This window comes from Aspergillus sclerotioniger, assembly GCF_003184525.1.
Source record: "Aspergillus sclerotioniger CBS 115572 chromosome Unknown BO94scaffold_51, whole genome shotgun sequence".
NCBI lineage: Eukaryota > Fungi > Ascomycota > Eurotiomycetes > Eurotiales > Aspergillaceae > Aspergillus > Aspergillus sclerotioniger.
Genome location: NW_020291041.1, coordinates 1 through 24,532, shown reverse-complemented (window position 1 = coordinate 24,532; position 24,532 = coordinate 1). Strand labels below are relative to the sequence as shown.

Sequence of the window (24,532 nt, the reverse complement as noted above, 5' to 3'; positions counted from 1 at the left end):
ACTATCTGGCCTTACTTCTCTTCTCTTGTTCAGATCAAGTCACCTTTAGATAGTCAACAACCTGACTACCTTTGATTCAGTTCACAAGATACGTATTGGAACGGGAGCTAAGCTAACAGGAACAGGGAGAAGCGATCCTAGGGTTTGACATTATTATCTGAATCCAGTAATATAGCCAGATTACTGAAAGCCACTGTTAAATATATAGTATCTAGACAACCAAGACTTTAAAGTCTTTAAAAGGACTCGGACCATCTTACTAAAGTAGTCTATTAAAATTTTTAATCAGGTCCTCAAGAATCTGAAATTACATATACAAATACCTATTCTACTTATCTTATATATAACTTTATCCCCTGATTAAAACAGAGTAAACTCCGCAGCTAAAAGCAAGGCAGATTCCCCTGATCTTATAGCTAATTATACTCTTAACTTATCTTCCTGATATGATAAAATCATGTGTATAGAACCCCCTTCTAAAAAGAACTACTAGCTGAATATCTTTATTATTTTAGATCTTAATCTAGTAGTAAATCTTATCTTTGATAGACCACTCTGCGCATTCTAAAAAGAAAAACACCAAGAAAAATCTATATAGAGAATATATTATATATTTAGAACATCATAATTTCCTGTCTAGAAAGCGGTATTAAAATCCCTGATAATAATCCCCAATGACAACTAGACAGTCATGTGATGTTACACCGCTACTTCCCCTATATCAGGCCACCATAGCGATTAGCTAGACATCATCCATGATCACTTCCTCCTACATCTTCCTCCCCTTGAGCTGTCCTCCCGACAGGAAATATGCCGTGTGTTTGGAATAGTTAGAATGCAGCAGAAGCATCCCATTTGAAGTGTTGGTAAAGTGAAGACTCCAAAGTAGAGTAGCCTTGGATCATGTGGAAGGTAATCCAGATCAGTGGCACAGTCTACATTGCTTCATAATGCAAATCACAGCTTTTGTTTTGGTCACCTAATTCAGACTTTAGGTGCTTAGAGCCTTATGTCTTGGTAAAGCTCGAGGGGATTTATAGTATGTTATGGTACCAATTGATCCAGGTGCAGTGCGCTTTAACGGGGTTCATAATAAGTTTCACACTCTACGTGTAATGCTTTCTCCCGATCAGATATTTCTTCCAGTCACTCAGAATAATGGTAATCTCCCATGACATCTTCCTCTTATTTATTTCATGTGTCCACTACTGGTTAACATCTAAAATAATCCAACATATGCTGTTGCGTTTAGCTATCATAATTTGTCAGACTCCCACTCATACTAGTCCGCTGATCATCGAAGGAACTAAGATTTTCAGTGACCCATCTCCATAAACAGCTCATCACCTACTGGCTCGCTATCGTCTCCGCATGCTCTGTCTCTATTTTTAGGCCCTTTTCAGCTTCATTCATGCTGCTCCGTCGACCACCGGCGCCGAGCTCTGGATTCTCCGCCAGTAGCGCTTTAAAATTGGCCTCGGCCGTCCATACCCAGGGCGACTTAGCTGCAAACAGCAGATCAATTTCCTCTAGTGTACGCTGACTTGATTCGGGATAAAGGGCCCATACTGTTCTTATTAGTCAAAGCTTTCACCAGAGACGATAGGTAGGGACTTACCGATTGGGATAGAAATAAGATTGACGGCGCCAAAAACATGCAACGTATTGGCCCCAATAGAAGCAAAGATGTACGGAAGGGCCAGGGTAAGCGACCTGTCTGATGTTAGCTGCCTGCAATAGAAGTATTAGGAATGAACATACCCATTTCCCAAACTCCATCCAACCACTCCCCATGCATTCCCCTTGGCGCGTACCTTGAGTGGGAAGATCTCTGCCGGATACAGCCACGGCACCGTGAGCCAGGTGGCACCGAAAATGAAGGTATAAAGGTAGACCATAGCCGTGGCGGCAATTCCCCATGCCGCCTGGCTTTGAGGATGGGTCAATCCCCCACGGGATAACCCTCCAGCGAGGAACATGGCAATTGCTTGACCGGCTGCTCCCCACCAGAGTGTCCATCGACGGCCGATGCGGTCTAGAGTGAAGACGCAAATGAGGGTGGATAAGGTGTAGAAGATATCGTTTAGTCCGGAGATCCACATTGTTTTTTGGGAGTCGAAGTCGGCGATTTTGAAGATTGCTGGCACCTGTTATTATCTGATCATGGACGTGGGAGAGAGAACTTACTAGGTGCGTACATGGTAACACCAGCAATTCCTGACCAGCTCTGCAGAATTTGTAACCAAATCACCAACTGCACGCGTCGAGCAATATGCCAATCTTCGTTCCCCAACCCAAAGAGCATATGAAAATAGGTGATACTATCCCCAGACGCTTCCATCTCGACAATAGCTTCAATCTCGCGCATCTCCTGCAAGGCCGCTGCTTCATTCTCGGTGCCCCGAAGTCGTCGCAGTACATACAGCGCTTCTTCGCGACGTCCAACCATACACAGCCAACGAGGGGATTCAGGAAACACCCAACATCCTATCACAAGAAGCAACAAGAACACAATCTGAAAGGCAATAGGAAACCGCCATTGAAAATTGGATTCGCCATGGTCAATATAGCTGAGTCCGAATCCCAGCCAATAAGCGACCGCCACTCCAGATATATTCAATGTAAACTCCATGGCAATGAACTGACCCCGGGATTCGTAGTCGGCCAGTTCGGAGCCATATACTGGGACAGTGGCGTTAAGTACACCCGTGCCAATGCCATTGATCAGACGAGCCACGATCATCCACGAGGGATTCATGGCCGTGCATTGTAATGCCGCACCGATGATTCCCCAGATGGCTCCGAAGCCGAGTGACCTGATTCGCCCGTACCGATCACTGACATGTCCGCCTAGGAAACAGCCAACTAGAGTTCCAAGGTAGTATACCGAAACGATGCCTCCTTGGAGGAGAGTGTTAGTCACGGTCACTGAGCCGTTGGCTGTATAACCAAGTCCCATCCGGGTGACGTATGCGGCCGAGTCATTGACTCCGCCCATCATGCCCTGGTCATAGCCTTGTTTTGGTTAGCAGGGCCATGTATAGGGCGGGATATTCGGGGGAAGCAAAGAAGACTAACCGAAGAAGAAGATGGCGAGGCCGGCGAGACAGTTGATGGCTATTAATAGGGGCTTCTGCTGTAGCCGGCTGGTGATCTTCCATCGTGCCCGCTCATCGTTGTTAATGGTAAACATGATGCAGTTGGAAGACTAGAATGTCAAACGTATAGTCAGAAAAAAGGGTATCGCGGAGGCCATATCAGGTGTGGGTGTTTCATAATATACCCACGCTCACCCCACAAACGTCATTCTCTACCCCACGGGGATAGGTTGCCGAGCCGGGAAATAGCAATGCCATTCGTCCGATATGGCCTGATAGGGCTCGACTCGAGGACCGGGCGCGAAACGGGGCCTATCCTTCAGCAGTAGGAACATGGAGTGATGTCAGGATGCAGCAACGCATCGGATAATCATGGTCATTGGCATGAAGGCAAATCGTACAGTACTTCTTACTGTAAAGTGAGAATGCAATTTCTGGGGGTAGCAATCCATCTAGTACAGGATCGATTACTGCCCTGCACTAAGCTTCCTATCTACCAAGTCCCGATACTCCCGCTGCCGGAAACACATATCCAAAAACACTTCATACTTGGCCTGAAGCAGACGTTGCTCGTTCTCGTCAGTGCTAGGGTCCACACGCCAACCAGGTTTGCTCATCTCTCCCATGACAGTCCATAAGTCCTTCGACACCGAAGCAAATTGGCTACTAGCGGCCATGGCCGCCAGCATTGCAGCGCCGTGACAAACCGCAGCATGAACATATTCGGGCAGAACCACTGGCACTTTGCACGTCGAGGCTATCAGGTTCACCAGGATGCCGTTTTGTATTTGGGACCCGGACATGAAGAGAACCGAGATTTGATGTCCATGTTCGTTCATCGTGTCCACGATCTGACGGGTTTGCAGCGCAATGAACTCCAACGCTCCGTAGTAATGAAGGGCCAGATTGTTGATTGACAAGTCGCTCTTCAGCCCGATGATGGTACCTGTCATATCCGGGTCTGCAATGGGTGAACGGTTGCCCCATAAGTCGCCGTAGAAAAAGAAGTGCTTGGCCAGGTGGGATACACTAGGGGCTGTTTTCCTTAGGGCTTCTTGCTGAAGGTGCTTGTTAAGGAAATCGTAAATATGAATGCCACCGGTCTTTGCGGCCTTGCAAGCCACCGGATAAGCCGGATGACTCTCAACCACGTGTCGAATGAGCTCTCCTGTAGCGGATTGACCTCCTTCTGCCAGATATGCACCCGGGAAAAGTACATTCTGGTAAGGTCCCCAAACACCAGGGACGAACAGTTCCTCATTAGACATGGCCAAATGACAGGTCGAGGTACCGGCTACGACTGCCAGCCGATGGACCACTTGTTCTCGCTCATCGCCTGAGTCAATGCCTAGGCCGACCTTGGCACCTACAGTGCCAATCCACCCTGCATAGGCGTCGATAACTCCGCTTCCGACTGCAACTCCGGGGAGGAGTCCGAGGCTGGCCGCCGCCTTTTCACTCAATAAGCCCACACATTGGCCAGCACTGAGGTATTCACCATTCTAGAAGCGTCAGCGTATGCAAAGTGGGGGGAATGAAGTGATGTACCTGGCCGTTAATGCCCCCAAGCTGCCCAAAATCATCTGCAGCAAGATTTTCCAACCCGACTGCGGTCAAAAAGTCCAATTGCCAGCCCTCAGCACGGCCATCGGTGGCAGATGCAAGGTAGCCCTGCTTGCAAATGGCGCTGCAGTAGCTTCGTGTCTCTTTGTCTGTTGCCAGGTGGGTGAGGGCATCGGCGAGATCGTAAAACTTGCAGTCCCGGAATTGGTCCGGCCGCATATGGTTCTTCAACCACAGGATTTTCGGCATCTCCATTTCCACGGACATTGCACCTCCGACGTAATCCAGCACTGGGTGATTGGTTGCATTGATTATCTTTGTCTCGTCCACTGCGCGATGATCCAACCACAGAATCACATTGCGATCGGTGGTAAAATCGGGACTGCTGATTGACACAGGACTGTCAGACTCTCTACTGAACACTGCCAGAGAGCAAGTGGCATCGAATGCAAGGCCTCGGATATTCGATACGGGTGTACCGCATTGTTGGACTGCTTCTTTGACTGCGACACAAATACTGTTCCAGATATTGGAGGTTGATTGTTCATAGTACTCCGGATGGGGTCGCCATGTTTTGATATCCTGCGATGCGAGACCGACAATGTTGCCCTGGTGATCGACGACGCAGGCTCGCGCACTGCCGGTGCCTACATCCACCCCGATGTAATAATCTCCGTGTTTGTCGGACATGTCGGTGGTGGTTGTTGAATCCAGAGACAGTGAGCTGGGCAAGATGGCAGCTTGAGGGTCCCATTGGAATTTTAAATTCCTTCACAATTGTTGTTTGTTATTCACCGTTCTATTCACTTCTTGTGGCTTGGTTGAGTTCCCAATCTTCCTGTATCGTGCCATGGTGTCCCCGAGACGGAGTTGGTCCCCGACACGGCGCGCAAACAGTCCTCCACGTGACCTTGGCATGAATATCGACACGGAGTGAAGAGTGGATAGATTGATGGGATAGTCCGATATAAATAGCTTGCCTGTGATCTCTACAAATTCGTAAAGGAGTATTAGTTGCATCCTTTAGCTTCCAAAATGGTCCTCTTCAAGCCCAACGATGCTCCAGTGCAAAAGCTCTTCGATCTCACCGGCAAGGTCGTTGCAATCACCGGTACGTAGAACACGCATACCACGTACATGGCTAACAGATCAGGTGGTGGACGAGGCATTGGACTGACCGTGGCGACTGCCTACGCAGAGGCCGGTGCCCAGGTATGCATCCATACCCTCTGACACACATAGCTAACTCATAAAGGTGGCCATTCTCTATCGCACAACTACCACAGCCCCAAAGACAGCAGAAGACCTTGCCGCCAAATACAACACCGTGTGTCGCGCATATCAAGCTGATGTCACCATCCCAACCCAAATCTCGGCCGCCATCGACACCGTCGTCCTGGACTTTGGAAAATTGGACGTAATTGTCGCCAATGCAGGGATATGCTCCGAACACGCAGGCGAGCAATACACTCCCCATGAGTTCCAAGAGATCATGGACGTCAATGTCAACGGAGCGTTCTATACTGCCCAGGCCGCTGCAAGAGTATTCAAGAAGCAGGGATTCGGCAACGTGGTGTTTACGGCCTCGGTCAGCGCAACTCTCGTGAACACGCCCCAACGACAGGCTGCGGTATCTCCTTCCCTTTTATCTCTACCCTGGAAACCATGAACTAATAATTTGTAGTACAATGCTTCCAAAGCCGGGGTCCTGCAACTCGCCAAGTCCCTCGCAGTGGAATGGGTGGACTTCTGCCGCGTCAACTGCGTCTCGCCAGGATATGTCCAGACTCAGATGATGCAGTATGCGTCGTCGGAGATGCAGGGTAAATGGTTGGGTCAGGTTCCTGCCAAACGATTTGCTTCGCCATATGAGCTTAAGGGGGTAGGTAGAATCGCCTTTTGGATGAGTGTGAGCTGATGGTAACAGGTTTATCTTTTCTGTGCTTCGGATGCGTCTAGTTATATGACGGGGTCGAATTTGGTGGTTGATGGGGGGTTTACTTTGCCATGAAATATTAAAGCGATATGAATACTATGGCTAACAAATATCGGTGACTAGACTGTTGATTTCTGTATTCTTATAACTGGCCGATTTGTAGAGTATCGCGCTTCGACCCAGGATGTTTATTTTCGTTCTCTAAAATGCACTACCAACATTTATAAATTATGATTGAATGACTTTGTAGGACTATAGCTCAAATAGTGAATAATCTATCAAGCTACTATCAAGTAGACCAAAAGAGATATGTCCATGGCTCCTACCATACGAATAGAGGAGATGCCCAACATGGTCTACTGAGGTCTAACCCTCCACTCACTCAATTGACCGGGATGTAATTCTTTGTGTTTACTTGAAAGCTTCTGACAACATCCCTAATGACAAGACTGCCTACCATCTATTCATACACATGATTCTACAATATATTTATACAGAGTTATCCGCTGATAGCTAAGACGTTCAATGAGTGATTCGCAAATATAAACTGTTGGAGTGGCTACCAAGGCGATTCAACCGTGTAGAATGAGATGGATGATGATCTAGCTAGGGGCCTCGTAGGCCATCTATATGGACTAACTAGCGGTGTAAGGAGGAGTGTCACGTGACCCTACGTTGCCTACCGGCGTGGGAGCCCATCGGGGATCCCAACATAAACCTTACTGGAGTAATGTTCCAGCCTTATAACAAACCAATATATTTACTATCTATTGTATTTCCAACTTGTCCTTATAGCACCACCACCCAAAATAATATCAAAAAACACAACCACATCTCTACAAAACACTCAATGCGTCCTCCCCCTCACCGTCCCATCAATCCCCTCCAAATCACCATACAATCTCCACTCATAATCCAAACTCGGATCATTAAACCGAGCCTTCGCATCTAACGTCGCAATCCTCGCCATATCCTCCGGCATCAACTCAAAATCCGCCGCCAAATTCTCCTCAATCTGCCAATCAATCACACTCTTGGGGATGACCGATCTCCCACTATTAATCCCCCACGCCAACGCCACCTGCACAGGACTCTTGCCGTACTTCTCCCCAATCTCCTTCAAAACCGGCTGATCAATCACCCTCATCATATGCGCAATTTCCTTCGACCACCCAGTCTGTCGATAAAAATCGTTCATATTACCCAGCGGACTGAACTGAACAACATGAATCCCCTGCCCGTGTAACCACTCATTAAACCCCTTTTGCTGAAGATAAGGATGCACCTCCATCTGATGCACCGCAGGGACCTGCACACTACCCATTAGCCCTACCATACCCACACCCACCAACCATCAACCATAAGAAAGAAACTCACCGTGTCACTCTCCCTTATCAACATCTCAACCTCCGCTTTACTAAAATTCGACACCCCAATAGCCCTCACCTTCCCCGTCCTCTTCACAACCCTCTCCATCGCCCTCCACGTATCCACAAACGTCGTCTCCCCATGAATCATCCTCCCCTGACCATCCCTCGGAAACCGCTCTTCCCCCCGCTTAAATGTACACGGATAATGCATCAGTAACAAATCCACATACGGTGTATCCAAATCGCGAAGAGAATCATCCACCGCGCGCTCCACATCCTCCGGATGGTAATCATTGCACCAGAGCTTCGTCCCTAGGAAGATGTCTTCTCGGGGAATTCCGCTCTTCTTGATCCCCTGCCCGACTTGCTTTTCGACGTTGTAGACTCGCGCTGTGTCGATGAGGCGCATCCCGCGCTGTAGGGCTAAGCTGACGGTGGATTCTTGGGAATTGGGATCTTGGAAGGTGCCGAAGCCGAGGGCGGGGATTTGGGCGCCTGTGTTCAGGGTGTAGGTTGTTGGGGCGCGGGCGTGGGTGGTGAGGGGGCGGGTGATGGTGCAGGTGGAAGGTTGGTGGAGTAGGGAGGAGAGGGTTTTGCGGAGGGTGGTTCGGGTGAGCTGGGGAGTGGACATGGTGGATTGTTGGGTTGGTAGCGAAAGGGACTATGAAAGTAGTTGTCTAGAAGAGTGAATTCGTCTTGGATAGATGTTTCCTTTATTTTAATGTAGACTGTTTGCGGGGTTAAGTTGTCTTCATTGCGAGTGGGGGTCGGTGGGGATAAGGGTTCCCGCGTCGGGGTCAGGGACCCGAGACGAGGCCTGCCAAGAGTGATACATGCAGTGGTTACATGTAGTGCTTTTGCTTTGCACACGATAGCAATTGTCGATGAACATATTCGAGTCAGATGAGGGATCGTCGAAAATAAACAGGGTGATTATATCAAGTACAGTGATTTCTATCGATTAATTGATTGCGGTCGGACTGTATGAAAGTATTTGATCGAAACGCTAAGGGGGTTTTAATGGAGTAAAAAGAACAGTAGAGTCGGTTGTACAAGTGAGGAATTTTGCAAAAGACTATATGAGGGTTTATGTAATACAGAAAACGGTCTGGATCGGTATATATTTTCGCGGACATGGTCTAGTTGACTATTCTTGACCCGAGAAAGCCCTTTCAAAGGAGTTGTATTTGAGCATACGTGATCCTTATTATGTACGTACATGCTGGCTTATAGAGTGGCTCAGTTTGGAACATAGAGAGAATATCCCCACCTCAGGTAATGATCGGATAGACAATTGACTAGGATCAGAAAGAAAGATGAACTGCACAACTAGGACAGTTAGTCGGCGTAGATTTATGCTTTCTCCACTACACTTGATATGTCACAATTGAAAACTTGATCCCATCATCTGAATCAAACAAATCACCCATTCTTCATTCCAGAAACCCCGCAACACCATCTTCCAACGGAAAGCTCTCAAGCAAAGGCATCTTCCTCCAATTCCCACTTCGATTCCTGTCTGTATTACGCGGCCACAACTCCTCCAGAATATTCCTGATTACTTCCGGAACACGGATCGATTCCTCTGCAAAGATATCGTGCTCACGCCACAATTGCCATGGAATACTGCCAATATTCTCGACCTCAACTGTATTGAGATCCGTCCGCGTGGCTAGGAACGTTCCACCAACCTGCCGAATGACGTGTTCCAGGTCCCGCTTGAAGAAATCTGATCCCACGAGATCAACGCGTAACCGTTGGAGCTTCCGCGTAGCCTAATGCGAGAGTATGAGATCGAATATGCTCTTGACGAGCGCCTCGTCAATGGCTGCATTGATGAGTGTTTCCCGGATGTAGGCTGGACTCGGAAGTTGTTCTTCGCGATCACCAGGCTCTGGTAACTCCCCAGTCGGTGTGGGCCGGAGGTCACAGTCGAGATCCAGAATTACAGTGTGCAACTGGGACACGTGGCCAAGGGCCCGGTAGATGTCACACTCGCGGGCGTTGCCCTTGGTGCGCTGTACGGGCAGACGAAGCTCCGCCAGTCGTGGACACAACTTTGCCACGGATCTGAGATGATCTCCGTTGCTTATGGGGTATTTGTGCTCTTCTCCTGGTGGCGGCGACTCACGTTGTCGATATGATGCCTCCAGACTCAGACCCTCCAAGGTGGTGTGGTGGGAGAGGATGCGGTCCAGGGAAGAGAAGCTTAGTAGTCCTCGCATGCACAGGAATCGCAGCGGTCGGAACGCTTGCACGGTTGAAATCATCTCTTCAATATCCCAAGTCGCATCCTCGGACGTACTATCCCAATGAACTTTGAATTGCTTGTTCCGTGGAAGCATGTGAATGTACAGACGTTCCAATCCGACCAACGTTGGCGCGACTTGACTCAAAATCGCTGGTTGTGAATGCACACCTATATCAAGGGACCGAAATTTAGAGAGATCGATCATGGTTGAAATGTTCAGAAGGATATGCTCGTACGGTTCATGCGGGGCGCGGATGAAAGTCAACGAGTCCAGAGAGACTGTCGGTGGAGAAAGCCTGGATTCGGAAGTAAACCTTTGCCATTCGTCTTTGACAATCAAAAATGGATTTTCACCCCTCCCATCCCTGGCGTCAATGATTAGATGTTTGAGGTGTGGGGCTGTGAAAATAAACTTGAAAGGCTCGTCAATATGCACCCATCTCTGTCGGTTTTCCGGATCGATGTCGAACGTGTAGACTGCGTGAAAGGTATGGAGCCTTGGCGCAGATAAGATGTTCAGATCAAACGGCTGGTTACATCCCAGTGATACGAAACGATGAGCGCGTCCTAGTCCAGGTAGATCCAGAGATGGAGACTGGGGCGTCCAGATATCTATCTGACAGTTTGGGTGAAGTCGTTCCAGTGCTTGATAGAGGCAAGTCGGAAACATATTCGTCACAATATAGTTGAATAGCCGCAAATGCTGTAGTCGCGAGATAAGACTAATAATGGGCTCCCAGTCATTTTCCTGATAGTAGGCTTCTGCTTCGGTAAGGAACCCGAAATAGGAGTCGTGAAACTCGGACAAGGAGCCCACCAGGAAGCTGTCTTCAGTTGCCGGGGGCCTGAAGGTGACGAACTTGCTTGCCCAGTCTTTCTTCTGCCAGAGACGCTTGGCTTTCTTTAGTCTCGATCCATGGTGGCTCGAGGCAAACAAGATCCAGACTTCGGGCGTACTGTAGGTACTGCCGACCTAGGCCATGTACGCAAAGCTCGGAGATATCCTGCTGGAGGCTGGGAAGGTTGCGAAATTTAATCCGCAGGTTTTTATACAATTCAGCAGCCGCGATGTCATGCCATTCCTTGCTTGTTTGACTTAGAGCGGACAGATCACGCCATGAGTGTTCAAGGACCTGCAGAGTGCAGGTTAGATTAGTGTTTGTTTGCCTGATAGCCTAACGAGCGATCCTGACTGTCACTTACGAACTTGGGAATTTCTCTCCGGACCACCACGGGGAGGCTGTCGATGGTTAGCATGATGTTAGATGGGATAGGTGGGTGAGGAGGTGAATCCTAGAAAGTAGAGGGGAGCGGCTGAGACTAAATAAATAGACCAGGGTTCAGGGTGCGGGTCGCCAGGACGCGTGGTTCACTAGTTGGCGCACTATGTGAAAATCACTCCGATGACGCCTGCCCAATAGGGGCATTCAATGTTAATTAAAAACGGCGACATTTGTAATTTTCGACGGATGTATGTTAGACGGTGCAAATAATCTGGAGTAGCGTTGGTAATGATATAGCTACTTTAGGCAAGGGGCCAGCGTAATGATAGATATGTCAACAAAAGAGTACCTCATCCTATCACTCGAGTGGCTCTGCACACAATGGCTACATGACTATTCAGAATGCCCCTTAGGGCAATGTCGGTGACATATCTCAACGAAAAAAAAACAAAACTGTTCCGATTCCTGCTAGCGCCAGAATGCCCGCCCGCCATGAGTTGGGAAAAAACAACACCAACCTATTTCTAAGCCACTCATCATGGGAAGATAAAGTGACTGTAACGCACACTTTCATCCGCAACCGATTCTAATTCGTCCAAGGCGCTTAGGACAATCAGTTTGGCGGGGTCGTTGTCGCTCTCATCCTGCCATACCTTACGCATAGCAGCAATCCCATTCGTGACCCAGGTAGAGGTGCGGTCTGCTTGGTAGTCAATGTAGTCATGCCACCATTCATCCCATGCAGGCAAGAATAACGGGACTTGCTGGTTGAAGTGTTTGTCAACACCCGTCCAGATCCCGCGCAGATTGGATACGATCTCCACAAACGAGTCCTTCACCTGTTGATTGTTGAGATAATGCCAAACCGCAATAGCTGCCTTGATTTCTTTCAGTGGGATCCCCGGGTTCGAAGTGTCCGCGACGAACTTTTTCCATTTTGTGCTCTCAACCAGGTCTACATTTCGAGATATCTGGATAGCAAAATGATAGGCTTAATTTCCAAAATATTCAAGATCCAATGCTTTTTCGTACACTCACCCGTGCCTTCATGCCATTAACAGCCTTCTCAAGCAGGTAGAAGTTTTTCTTATTTGTTGTTGTTCCAAGTGCTGCCATGATTCGGTATCTGGCCTTTCTGCCATCTTTGGCTGACCTCGGCTTTGGCTCACCTGTGTAGAGTACTTCCTTTTCATCCATTCCCTCTTCTTCCAAAAAGTTCTGATCCCCCTGGGCTTTGTTGAGAAAGAACGAACAATCGATAGGGAGGAATGATGGCGTGCTGCCCGAGGCTAGCTCTCCCTGGGTCGCGTATTCAAAGAACATTCCGATTATCTGAAGTTCCAGAACGTGCTCAGTATCATAATTATTGCCTTGCTTTTGCATTGGGTCGATCAAGGGGTTCGCGCAGTCTTGCCGGCTCTGGTACGTCCGGGCCTCCTCATATTGGATTTCCCCCGGTTTCCATTTTCCGGCGCTGGGATATGCGGCAGGTTTGATCTTCAAGTCGTCCACCCAGTTTCCAGTACCGGCGCACCAGACTCGGAATGTCTTGGGGTCCGATCTTTTTTCAAGAGGGCTTCGAGGCCGAAGAGGAGAGTACCCCAGTTCTCTCTTCTCCAAAGGATCGTCTTCGTCGTCGTCGTCATCGTCATCGTCGCTATCAGTCTCGCCGTCCAGCTCAGCAGTCTGGCAAAGCTCGGGGTCTGCCCCCTCATCACAAGGATCTCCTTGACACGCTGGGATAGACTTTTGTTGTGCCAGGTCGCTCCAGACATCGGGACGACACAGGATGTTCTCTGCAACATATCTCCCCCCCCCAATATCAGACCACAGACTCGAAGTCTCCGCGTACGGCCTCAGAGATTTCATAGAAAGTCCGCTGAACGAATTCCTCAAGGCCCATTCATCCCATTCGCTTTGCTCAACTAGCTGTGACTTATTAAGCAGGTACTGGTTGGTCTGGAGCAGCGAGTAAAGAATGGGAATCACCAATTGGAAGTTGTCGTACGTGTTTGTATCTCTCTTTACAAGGTCTGTGGATGCACTGTCTCTGCGACTCAACCCACTACTGCTGCCCATGGGGCATGTTCCATTTGTCAGGTAATTGTTCAAGGCCTTCTTGAATTGGCCAACCATCGGATCCGTTCGAACCTTTGTGATATAGTAATTGTCAGAGCAGCAAAAGGCCCGAGTACCGCCCTTGCATGTAGAGTCGTGCTTTTATGTCGCCAATCGCACCATGTCCGATGGACAGGAGTCGACACAGTAATCTTGGGACTTCCCTTTTGGCGGGCTGTCAACCGAATGGTACCAGTCACAATCGTCCCAAGTCTTCTTGTCCTGACCAGCGTCGTAACACAACTTCCGCTCTTGAAGTTGGTTATTGGAGTTGAAGGATCTGATATAGCACTGTACATCTCCGCTTCCTGAGGTTGCGAGTGCAAGCGTCTCGGATTTGTTTTCATCAAGGACTGGACATTCACCACTATCGCAGCTAGGGGCTTTGGACCATTGCAGTGTATCGTAAAGCGCGGTGGAGTCCTTGCCAGATTCGCAACAAGCCGCCTCATATCCATCGTTATAGCAAAGACCCTTTGAGGAAAGCGATCCAATCTCAAAATAGCCCGAGGGACATTCGGAGTTGCAATTGCCGTTCTTGTGGGTATACCACCCACACTTAGGAATATCTTCCTTCGGACAGCAGAGAGTGTGGCTAGACCCCTTGGGACAGTCGATCGAATCCAACACCAATTCACCCTGCCTGTATTTCGGGTCGGAACGCGAGATGGCCACATAATCTCCTGTGTAGGTCTGACCGCATGCAGTCCACTTGCATTGTCTTTTCCTCTCGTCTACTGTGATTGTCACCCAATTGGCGGATATGCGTTGGTTTGCAACAGGCTGTGTCAGGGGAGCGAGACCCCCAAGGGCTCTGGAGTAGGCCGCATCACTGGTGTCGTGACTCACAGCCCATACCATGACACCTCCAAGACATGTTTTCTTCGCAAAATCAATCCGCAACTTGAAAGTGGTCCCATCATCATATGACGCCCATTGGTTATCCCACGTGAGGATCTGAACAGCGGCATCTTTGTCCAGGGATGGTGTAAGACTGTTCTTGGCCCTGATATCGTCGATTTCGCTGTTCATCAAGATTCCAGTCTGCCTGCTACAGGGACCTGGAGTGGAACCGGATCCGAAAAGACATCCCGGAGTCCTAGAGGTCCAGTGGCACAGTCAACAATCCGTCTCTTCCCTGACTGAGAGGAAGGTCTGGTTATGGAAAGAAACTCACATGCAATTTGTGTCTGCAACCGTGAATGCGCGAGAGTAGAAGGCGATTCCCAGAACCACTTTATCGGGACTGATATCGTTCCGCCAAAGCAGGTCCAAGCTGTCTGTGATTTCGGTAAGGTTGGTATGCGCATCGAGGTATTCACCTGTCCATTTATTTCCTATATAGCGGAGGTATTAGTGAAGGTTCAATACACTGGAAATATCAGAATCAGTACCTCGGTCCCAGGTGCCATGCAGATCATATGATATATAATTGAAATAGTCCACACTCTTCGCCAGAGACTTGATATCGAAATGTCTCAAATACCAGTATGATGTGGGAAGAGTCAAACTCAGTCTGTCACGGCCGCCTGTTCCCATCAATGCACTCTTCAAGTTAGCCATGAATTTAGGAAAGTTCTTATAGTCTTCTTCCCTCCCGCCACGATCGCTATCGACAGGATACTCCCAATCAATATCGACGCCATCGAAGTCATAAGTAGCTAGAAAGGAAGTTAATGACTTGAAGAACTTCCTCTGGTTAGCTTCTGAAGCAGCAAGCTCGGTAAAGATCGAGCTTGTTATGCCTGGGTCATTAAAGCTCCATCCGCCGATCGCTATGTTAACACGCAATCCTCGATCGTTTTGTTTCAGTGATGTCAATCTCTGCATCAAATTGGCGTCCGACGATGTCGGTGGAAGAATTTCGAATGTGTTGGGATCAATAGTTGCAAAGGCATAGTTGAGGTGGGTATAGATGCCCTTGGGGATCTGCTCTGACAGAAAGGCGTTGCAAGATCTCTGCTTTGCCGAACTCTCATAATAGCCAACAGCACGCTGAAGTTTCCCTTTCGTTCCACAGAAGCCGTATTTGCTGCAGCACACATTCAATGGGCAGGTGGTTGAGTTGGCAAATTCTGATCCCCAGTCTCCAGGGTCGCTTTCGGAGGGTTGTCCGCAGCCCGAGACACAGTTGTCCTTGCTGCAATCTGAGTGTACTTCAGCAGCCGTCCATAGCATATCTTGAGGAAGGAGTGACTTACAATCAGGACCGTATCCGCAGATTCCAAACTTGGAGCAACAACCCTCTGCACAGGGCTTCGTCGCACTACATTTCGCAGTCGACTCATAGTCACAGTTCGCGATACAGTCTGCTCCCTGTGAGCCGACAATTTAGTCCTAAGAGCAACATCAGCTGAAGGAAGTCAAATACTTACACAATGATCCTCCCCCGGTCCGCAGAATCCAAATCTAGTGGACCAAGAGACAGCCCCGGTTAGCATGTGTAACTGGCAGATGTGCTAAGAGCTTACTTAGAACAGCAGCCTGTGGCACAGGGATTAGACGCGCTGCAACCCTGTGCAACAACTTGACAAACAATACTGGCGAGGAGAAACAAAAGATATGCAAAGGCCGGAAGCCTGAGCCCTTGTACAGGGCCATCGATTGCGCCTTTGCGGACCAAATCTGGATCCGGACGTGCGGCCTATTATCTTGAGTGAAGTGTATCCTCAGAGCGGACTTTAGGCACGAAAAAGCCTTATTATATAGCTGCAAACCACATGTGTGATTTAACCTATATAGCACCGCGGAAGTCATCCGACACTCCGAGATTACAATGCGCCATTTCTCTCCTGAATGATGGGAATGATACCCCTGAACCGAAGAGATAGCGGGTCTGGCCAAACGATAGCAGTCCATCGTTAACATTGGTTTCGAAGTAGTCCGACTGCAGTGTCTAGGAGATGTGTCTCAGTTCTAGGCTATTCACAAAGGCTTTACTGCTTTCGGAGAAAAAGTTACGGATTTAGGTGAGCCTCAATACGCACGCACAAGCAGCACAAATACTCTATGAATACAATTGGCTAGGATCCTGAACACTAATATCAGTCTTTAGGACCCGGGATCGTACTGTGTTTCTGAGAATTGGAAATAGCCTCAGTGACATTTTTACGTAAATATCTCAGAATCATTCTCATTCGGGTTTACGTTATGCCCAACTATCATTAACGCCGTCGGCCGACATACAGAGATATTGGCATGAGTCAAGTGATTAACGTCAAAGCCTGGGGTGCAGCAGGTGATGGCAAGACAGATGATACTGCGGTCTTGAACAGTATTTTAGATCGAGCGGCTAACATGTCTTCCATTGCTTTCTTCCCTTATGGAGTATATGTTATCAGAGACACCCTACATGTCCCTGTCAATTCTCGGATAATGGGTCAAGCGTGGTGACAGATCATGGCCACTGGATCGAAGTTTCAAGATGAACAGAATCCGCATGTTGCTATACAAGTCGGGCGGACCGGTGAAAAAGGCATTATTGAAATTCAGAGTCTAATGTTCACCGTGTCTGGTCCAACAGCCGGTGCCGTTCTGATGGAATGGAATGTCCATCAAGTCACGCAAGCGTCAGCTGGCATGTGGGGTATGTATCTGAGGTCTTATTCTGGGAAGATGAAGAGCAAAGCTGACGGTTCATTTTCATAGATTCGCATTTCCGAGTTGGGGGAGCGATCGGCTCGGACTTGCAAGCAAGCCAATGCCCCAAGGGTTTGGGTTTTGTTAACCCAGATTGCATCGCAGCTTCTTTGTTACTACACCTCACACCTCAGTCATCGGCGTATCTTGAGAATATTTGGCTCTGGACAGCGGATCATGACTTGGACCTACACACGCAGGATCAAATCGACGTGTATGCAGCACGCGGTGTTCTGATTGAGAGCCAGGGTCTAACATGGCTTTATGGAACTGCTTCGGAACATAATGTCCTCTATCAGTATCAGGTTTCACAGGCGAAGAACCTCTACATGGGAATGATCCAGACAGAGTCGCCCTACTTTCAATCGATTCCTACGGCCCCAAGCCCCTTTTCCCCTGGATTGTTCCCTAATGATCCTACCTTTGACGATTACGATTCTGGTTCACAAACATGTCCTGTATCCTGGGCTTTGCGGATCGTCGATTCCACCACAGTCTACTCTATGGGAGCAGGTGAGTAATTGACTTACCCCTTTTCCTCGCAAATTCTGACGGATCCTAGGCCTTTACAGCTGGTTCTCCGCCTACAGCCAGGACTGTCTGAACACGGAAGATTGCCAGCAACGAGCGGTCGAGATCTCCCAGAGCACAGACATTTGGCTATACAATTTAGTGTCTAAAGGGATAGTCGAAATTGTGAGCCCGGTCAATGAAAATCCCACGCTATCGGCAGAAAATGTAAATGGGTTCATGTCGTCTATCCTCGCGTGGGTTCGCGAAGAGGATGCTACAACCGGCGCCAGAAAGTTTCCCGGTTTCCAGCTCTATGAGCCGGAATGGCTTGACGGTCTCACAAGTACCTGCAAGACTGCTCCTTCTCAAAACATTCTCTGCCACCCCTACTTGGAGATGAAATATAAAAATGCCGGCGTAGGCCGATATATCGAAAACAGCACTCTGGCAGATGAAGTCTGCGATAAAAACTGCGGCTGGTGGCTACATCTACGCAGGGTACAACCTGACTTGCTTGAAAGACCCGTCCACACAGAAGTACTGTCCCGACGTGCTGACCCATTTCACCCTCGTTGATGATTTCCAGTCCATGCCTCCATCGGAGATGTGCTCGTACTGCTTCACTACCTCTCTGGAGATGAGACAGGCCAGTCCCTACGCCGCCTACACCGAAGATGACAAGGAGGACTTGGAGACTCTGCATGGCAATTGCGGCCTGTCCGGCCCAACAGACCTCCACAAGCCTCTCTACACCGAGGAAGTGGTCGAGGCGCCTTTTTGCGCATCCGGCATAACACACACCACCACGGAGGGCGAATCATGCGATATCCTAGCCGCTAAATATCAGGTCGCTTCTGCGGCCATTCAGATCGGCAACCCCATGGTTGGGAATAATTGCACCGAGTTGATTCCTGGCCGGGAGCTATGTATCCCCCTCGGCTGCGACAGCCAATATACTCTCAACGACAACGACACCTGCTTGTCAAGCGAATGGGACCAACTGATCAATTTCGGCGACGTCCGCAAATACAACTCCTGGATCAATGCCGACTGCACGAACCTCCAATCCACCCGCACAGTCCACGGAAGCGTCCTCTGTCTCTCGCCGCAAGGGGGAAGCCATAATGCCACGGGCAGTGCATCGATCGCCCCTAGCGTCAATAGCGGGTATACCAATGTGGTCCTGTATGCGCCTGAAGGTGCTACCGTGGCTAACGGAACGACCTGTTACTGTGGGAAATGGTACACAGTACAAGAGGGAGACTCTTGTGCCACTATATGTATTAGGCAGGAGGTTTCCTCTGATCTGTTCATGGCTGTTAACCCTTCCCTTTCGAGCAGTGATTGTGATGGCAGTTTGAAGGTCGGGTATACGTATTGTGTTGGGCCGGACTTTCATTGGGACGATACTGACTTCTGGGATGAGGATAGTCGATGTGATGTAGACTGAGGGTTGATTTGCGGATTAGTGGCTTTGAGGTAGGGTAGTTAGCAGCTACCCCGGCATATCATATCGACCAGATATATAAACAGTCGCCAAGGTTATCAACCTGAGCAATGGAAATAATAGTAGTGACCTGCCCCTGATCACTGATAAAGTATAGTCTGGATAGTATAGTGCCGAACGCCAAGAGTCCAAGTTGATAGGAGTGGTGGTATGTTGAGGTGGAGATGCCTGAGGATACAACTGAAAGTCTAATTGATCACTAGGGTCTGCGTGAGGTGAGTGCTGAATCGAACCGAGGACGCGAGCACAATTTGGATCCATAATCGAATAATGTAAAAACACAAGCTAGCTGTCATAAGGCAGGGCAATGGGTCAAGAGCGGGTCCACCTTTTTATGGGCCTCGGGTAACCTTATTGCTCGGTGATCATGGTTCCCGCCCCGCCAGACCCACACATTTCAGTGCAGGCCAAGCCGATGCCCAAGCCGGGTGAAGTTCAACCCACCCAGTGCGAACTCAAAATCTCATCATGTCGTCATATACCAGTTGATTAATCATCATGAACTATTTTTCCAAAGTTTAAGGGAGATATAGTCTGCGCGGAATTGGCCACTTTAATATATTTGAACATTACTAGATTTTTTCTCCGCTTTGAATATATATCTCCCTGGTTAGGGTTAACATGGGGTAAAGGCTTTACGGTAGAAGCGGTAAAGTGTTTTCTCATTTTGGTAAATCTGTACATTACCAGATAAAAAACATACAGATCATCAACTATTTTCTTCTGAAGTATATCGAACAGCCTACAAGGATATTTCTCGTTCGAACAACAAAACCTTTGTTGTAGGCAGAATCAATCTGTTTGTTAAGTCAGGCATCCTATTCCTGCTGAAGAGCAAACAGAACCAACATCGTTTCGAAGCTGAACTTGTAGAAGCTTCTCTCAAGGGGACCCGGGTCTATTACATTAATATACAAGATTCTAACACCCTTCAAATGCCACGCGGATAGAGGCGACTCCATCTCGTGGGCTGGCCTATTATAGTTCTGAGGAGTGTACAGGAGTGTTTGAGCCGCACTTTGAAAGGCTATCTTATCGAAAGACAGGCGGTTGCTAAAGCCGATCGGCTAATGACCAGCATTTCACCGAGGGCCGAATTTTATGATTACTGAACAGCCGCCAAGGCTACAAACAGGGTTGAACCCACCGAAAGATAAATACGTGGGAATTACTTTTCTCTACATATAAACAGGGTATGGAGCCCTTCAAGACATAGTAGTAATGAGCGGAATTCCAGACGACGTGATTAACATTGCCCGGCAATTGTATATCGAGATGTATATATGTAACTAAGGATGGTACAATTAGCTAGTCATCGGCTGTGATTTCGGAAGTTGGCACGTGTGGGTCCAGGACATTCCTCTCACGGAAGCACATGCCAGCAACCCGTTTTCATATATTTGTGGCCACTGGACATTCCGACGACATTCAAGAAATTCCACCCCGGATACAATTCTGATCATTCACCTACTCTGTCCACACATATACCTATACACTACCAACTACCATGGCAACCACTCTCGCAGATCACATTGCCTTGAGCAAAGTCGGCATACAGTATGTCTCCTCACACAAGCCTCAGCGTATGGGAAACGCGGCACCCATTGCCTACGGAGGCTATGACATCGGTCTCGGAATCCATGCCGCGTACAAAACCGCCCCAGCCGGGTTTCATCTCTATTCCGCCATGGGTCACTATCTCCGGGCCGTCAGCACCGATGCACATCTAATCTGTACTCCGACCGAACTCCGCAGTACCAGGAACTTTGTGACCTACCGTGTTCTTGTCGAGCAAAAGGCCCAATCGTCAGACAAACCACGATTATGCATGGAGCTTCTGGTCGATTTCCACAAGGATGAACCATCTCTCCTTAATTACTCCACCCAACCCACTCAATCATACACTCACTGGCAAAACTGCCTCCCCTGGGACTCAGTGGTTGAAGACCACTGGCGCAAAGCGGGAAAAATCGCCGAAGAAGATTTCAAAACGTTCAACACCCTCTTCGGCCTTCCTCGAAACCTCTACGAATCTCGTCCATGTCCCGAAGGCATCACGGGTCAAAATTTAATGGGAATGGTCAAAACCACCCAAACCACCCAGGATCATCTATCCCCAACAGCAAAGACTTCGGCGGATTGGTTCCGAGCGAAACATCCTTTGCCAACAGAAGGAGAACACATAGCCAGTTTGGGGTTCATAATGGATGGATTACTATCCTTTCTACCATTGACGCACAATCATATGTTTTTCGATGACGCTGATGCATGTTCTAGCTTGGACTTCGCTTTTCGGGTTTTCTCGCCTAATCCCAAGGTGGATGAGTGGCATTTGAGGGAGGTTGTTAGTCATCGTGCTGGGTATGGTCGGACTTATAGTGAGAGCAGAGTGTGGGATGAGAGGGGGGTTTTGGTGGCTTGTATGACTCAGCAGTCGATTTTGCGGGTTCCAGGGAGTGCGAAGATATGATGTGACTTGGTAGGGTTAGGTTGAGGCTGGGGTGTCGCGGTCAGATGAGTCCTGTTCATGACGAGGGGGACTCAGTGGCTGGGTATGCTGATCTGAGATTATATAGAATAGATTCATCCGACGACCTTTGCTCACTCACTATTTAGAATATCAGCTAGACTGTAGAATTATTCGATACTTTTCCATTCATAGTTCATCACGTCTTGCAGATTAGTCTTGGTACATGTTGGAAAAGCCGGTTAGCTTTTGCTGGACGTGCCTGCGGCCTGAGGTGGGGTGATGTATCGATTACAAGCTTATACATCGTAAATTTTTGGGCATCTATAAACCCGACATATTCCCGTTATCCTTTATCCTTTGAATCGAACGTCATCTCTATCGCAGGATTCCGGAGTCCGGAGTCTGAAGACGGAGTAAACAGTGGAGCATATCCCGATGCATGACGGAGTATTTAGGCGGGTAAAATATCGAATGCTCTGCCCTGTTTTCACAGTTGCTAGCGCATCACGCTTCCCCTCGTCAATCAGTCTGTCCTTGCTATATAATGACCAATGACCAACAAGAAAAGAATGTCAGCAATTCCTTCCCATTTTTATCGCATCCATCCTATTGGCAACTACACCTCCTCGACCAAAATCATGGACATTGACATTGTCATTTCGGAAATTAATGGGTTCGCTAATAACCTGAAGAGTGGAGGCCAAATGCCCCCCCGTCAGCAAGAACGGCTTCTTGAAGCCTGTGACAGGCTGTCGATGCAGTTGAAGAACCCCGAACAGGGCGTCGGGAAGGTGGATTTCCAGGTATGCTATTCTCTGCCAATACCTCTACCTGGTCACTTATGCCATTCGCTTCTAGTTTACAGCGACCGCGGCCGTCAAGATTGCCATCGATATGGGCATCTTCGATCTGACCATCAATCGAGACCCCGAGGAGATCACAGCCGAGGAGATCGCTAACTCTACTGGGGCGGATCAGGTCCTCGTCGGTCAGTGCTCCTCTTCTCCCCATCATCCAACATATCTAATCCCTAGTAGAACGCATCATGCGATCCCAAGTCATCAACGGGCTGTTGAATACCACGCCTCAGAACAAGTACGCCGCCAACGAGGCAACCAAGGCCCTGTCATCGCAGGGATCCATGCAGCATATGGTTTCTTTCATCCAGTAAGTGATCAAGCAAAACCCCATGCACTGGCTAGCCCAGCTCATTTCACGTGTGCCACAGCAATGTCACGGCATGCGTAAGCCAGAAACTTCCCGAATTCCTGGCCAAAACCGGCTACCGAAACCCTAACTCCTCCACCGACGGCCCCTTCCAATATACCTTCAATACATCAAACCGGTTCTACACATGGCTCCAGAAGCACCCCGAACTCCACGTCTCCTTCAACGGAATGATGAAAGCCACCGAGCGCCAAGACGTGCGCTGGTCGGATATCTTCCCTGCCGAGGACCGGTTCGCGGTCTTCCGTGGTCCCCAGTCCCAGGTTCTGCACTTGGTAGATGTAGCCGGAGGGACGGGGTATAACATCCAGCATCTCGTGGAGAAGATTCCCGATCTACATGCCCGTTTCACGCTGCAGGATCTACCTGAGGTCATCGCCGCCGGATGTGTGCCTGTGGCCGCTCAGGTGGAGGTGATGCCGCATGATATCTTCCAAACGCAGCCCGTCACCGGTGCACATGTTTACATTTTGAAGCGGATCTTGCATAACTGGCCCGACCAGGAGTGTCGGCAGATTCTGGGCCATCTGCGAGACGCCATGGGACCAGACTCGGTGGTGCTGATTCATGATCGGGTGTTTCCTGATGAAGTTGCGGGAATGTCCAAAGCCGATGTGTCGATCGATCTGGCGATGATGATGCTGTGTGGGTCCATGGAACGGACGGAGGCACAGTTCCGGACGCTGTTTGCTTCAGTGGGATTGAGGATGGTGAGGGTGTGGAGAGGGCCAGCGCAGAGTCAAGATGCTGTTGTTGAAGCGGTATTGGCGGAGAAGTAGCATACATTCCCTTAACCTTTTTGTGTAGATTAAGCTGGAATTATTGGTACTATGACATCAACTTTGCTCCTGCGGAATCCAGTAGACGTGATAGTAAAGCAGACGCCGAGCAACCCCATCACAATAAGCAATTACGATCGGCGTAGAATTTTGTTTCTCAGTAACAATCACAACTATTATTGGTTCCCCCACCTATTAAATAGACAAGAAACCCATCAGTTCACCATCCACCTCAAGGACCTCTATGACACAATGCACAGATATACGTAGCACATACGACCACAGGGTGTGGAAAACAGGGCTTCCCGTCCGCTCAGCCGTACTTAAGCCACACGCCGGGAGGTTAGTAGTTGGGTGGGTGACCACCAGCGAATCCCTTCTGTTGTATGTTTTTGTGCTTTTTTTTCTTCATCCTCAATGCTGTTGCTATGAGCTACTTATTTGTCGGGTAGAAATGTGGTGGATGGTATAGGTGTAATTGCTATGCCGCTTGCATTCACCTCAAGCCCTAACTAAGCCGCCCTCATCTTCATGTCAGCCCTACCCTCCATCATAAAGCCTAAATACTACATCCAACCCACCATCTACAAACCACTAGCCTTTGCTCCTGCCCCTGCTCTCGCAGCAGCCGCCTTCCCAGCAATCCTCCCAAACACCGCCCCCTTCGTCAACCCCGACCCCCAGGATAATTAAACGCAAAGAACCCTCCGAAATCTCCCCCACAGCCCACAACCCGGGCATCGGCAAACCCTCATCATTCAACACCCTCGCTGCCGAATCAGTGCGCAGTCCCCCATACGTAAATGTAATCCCACACGTCACTCCATACGCCACAAAC

The 24,532-nt window shown here is 48.9% G+C and overlaps 9 protein-coding genes across 9 annotated transcripts; 4 read left to right on the top strand and 5 right to left on the bottom strand.

The window, feature by feature from the left end:
- Positions 1-1,347: 1,347 nt before the first annotated feature.
- BO94DRAFT_528606 (sugar porter family MFS transporter) lies at positions 1,348-3,207 on the bottom strand (the record flags this gene model as incomplete). Its single annotated transcript, XM_025610430.1, has 5 exons — positions 3,079-3,207; positions 2,188-3,015; positions 1,762-2,140; positions 1,619-1,713; positions 1,348-1,568 (listed from the first exon to the last, which is right to left on the bottom strand). The coding sequence occupies exons 1-5, from the start codon at positions 3,191-3,193 to the stop codon at positions 1,348-1,350; spliced, it is 1,638 nt and encodes a 545-aa protein (XP_025461675.1). The 5' UTR covers positions 3,194-3,207.
- A 358-nt stretch (positions 3,208-3,565) lies between these two features.
- On the bottom strand, positions 3,566-5,428 carry BO94DRAFT_629033 (FGGY-family carbohydrate kinase; the record flags this gene model as incomplete). The annotated part of the gene is made up of 2 exons (XM_025617532.1): positions 4,647-5,428; positions 3,566-4,600 (listed from the first exon to the last, which is right to left on the bottom strand). Exons 1-2 carry the CDS (start codon positions 5,349-5,351, stop codon positions 3,566-3,568), a joined length of 1,740 nt encoding a protein of 579 aa, XP_025461674.1. The 5' UTR covers positions 5,352-5,428.
- A 268-nt stretch (positions 5,429-5,696) lies between these two features.
- BO94DRAFT_528599 (NAD(P)-binding protein) lies at positions 5,697-6,672 on the top strand (the record flags this gene model as incomplete). Its single annotated transcript, XM_025610429.1, has 5 exons — positions 5,697-5,772; positions 5,815-5,873; positions 5,917-6,291; positions 6,346-6,543; positions 6,589-6,672. 5 exons carry the CDS (start codon positions 5,697-5,699, stop codon positions 6,670-6,672), a joined length of 792 nt encoding a protein of 263 aa, XP_025461673.1.
- A 772-nt stretch (positions 6,673-7,444) lies between these two features.
- Positions 7,445-8,695, bottom strand: BO94DRAFT_528595 (aldo/keto reductase; the record flags this gene model as incomplete). Its single annotated transcript, XM_025610428.1, has 2 exons — positions 7,975-8,695; positions 7,445-7,906 (listed from the first exon to the last, which is right to left on the bottom strand). The coding sequence occupies exons 1-2, from the start codon at positions 8,596-8,598 to the stop codon at positions 7,445-7,447; spliced, it is 1,086 nt and encodes a 361-aa protein (XP_025461672.1). The 5' UTR covers positions 8,599-8,695.
- Positions 8,696-9,413: 718 nt separating this feature from the next.
- Positions 9,414-11,475, bottom strand: BO94DRAFT_629030 (uncharacterized protein; the record flags this gene model as incomplete). Its single annotated transcript, XM_025617531.1, has 3 exons — positions 9,414-11,110; positions 11,205-11,351; positions 11,422-11,475. The coding sequence occupies 3 exons, from the start codon at positions 11,473-11,475 to the stop codon at positions 9,743-9,745; spliced, it is 1,569 nt and encodes a 522-aa protein (XP_025461671.1). The 3' UTR covers positions 9,414-9,742.
- Positions 11,476-11,977: 502 nt separating this feature from the next.
- On the bottom strand, positions 11,978-16,000 carry BO94DRAFT_561323 (glycoside hydrolase family 18 protein; the record flags this gene model as incomplete). Its single annotated transcript, XM_025614212.1, has 8 exons — positions 11,978-12,412; positions 12,480-13,658; positions 13,680-13,781; positions 13,857-14,658; positions 14,737-14,896; positions 14,954-15,706; positions 15,761-15,875; positions 15,935-16,000. 8 exons carry the CDS (start codon positions 15,998-16,000, stop codon positions 11,978-11,980), a joined length of 3,612 nt encoding a protein of 1,203 aa, XP_025461670.1.
- A 757-nt stretch (positions 16,001-16,757) lies between these two features.
- BO94DRAFT_613635 (putative 1,3-beta glucanase) lies at positions 16,758-19,491 on the top strand (the record flags this gene model as incomplete). The annotated part of the gene is made up of 5 exons (XM_025616702.1): positions 16,758-16,919; positions 16,956-17,145; positions 17,208-17,711; positions 17,761-18,128; positions 18,163-19,491. The coding sequence occupies 5 exons, from the start codon at positions 16,758-16,760 to the stop codon at positions 19,159-19,161; spliced, it is 2,223 nt and encodes a 740-aa protein (XP_025461669.1). The 3' UTR covers positions 19,162-19,491.
- A 1,234-nt stretch (positions 19,492-20,725) lies between these two features.
- Positions 20,726-21,688, top strand: BO94DRAFT_591107 (thioesterase family protein; the record flags this gene model as incomplete). Its single annotated transcript, XM_025616089.1, has 1 exon — positions 20,726-21,688. The coding sequence occupies one exon, from the start codon at positions 20,726-20,728 to the stop codon at positions 21,686-21,688; it is 963 nt and encodes a 320-aa protein (XP_025461668.1).
- Positions 21,689-22,257: 569 nt separating this feature from the next.
- Positions 22,258-23,694, top strand: BO94DRAFT_479466 (S-adenosyl-L-methionine-dependent methyltransferase; the record flags this gene model as incomplete). The annotated part of the gene is made up of 4 exons (XM_025608745.1): positions 22,258-22,470; positions 22,547-22,676; positions 22,723-22,855; positions 22,917-23,694. The coding sequence occupies 4 exons, from the start codon at positions 22,258-22,260 to the stop codon at positions 23,692-23,694; spliced, it is 1,254 nt and encodes a 417-aa protein (XP_025461667.1).
- Positions 23,695-24,532: the final 838 nt, after the last annotated feature.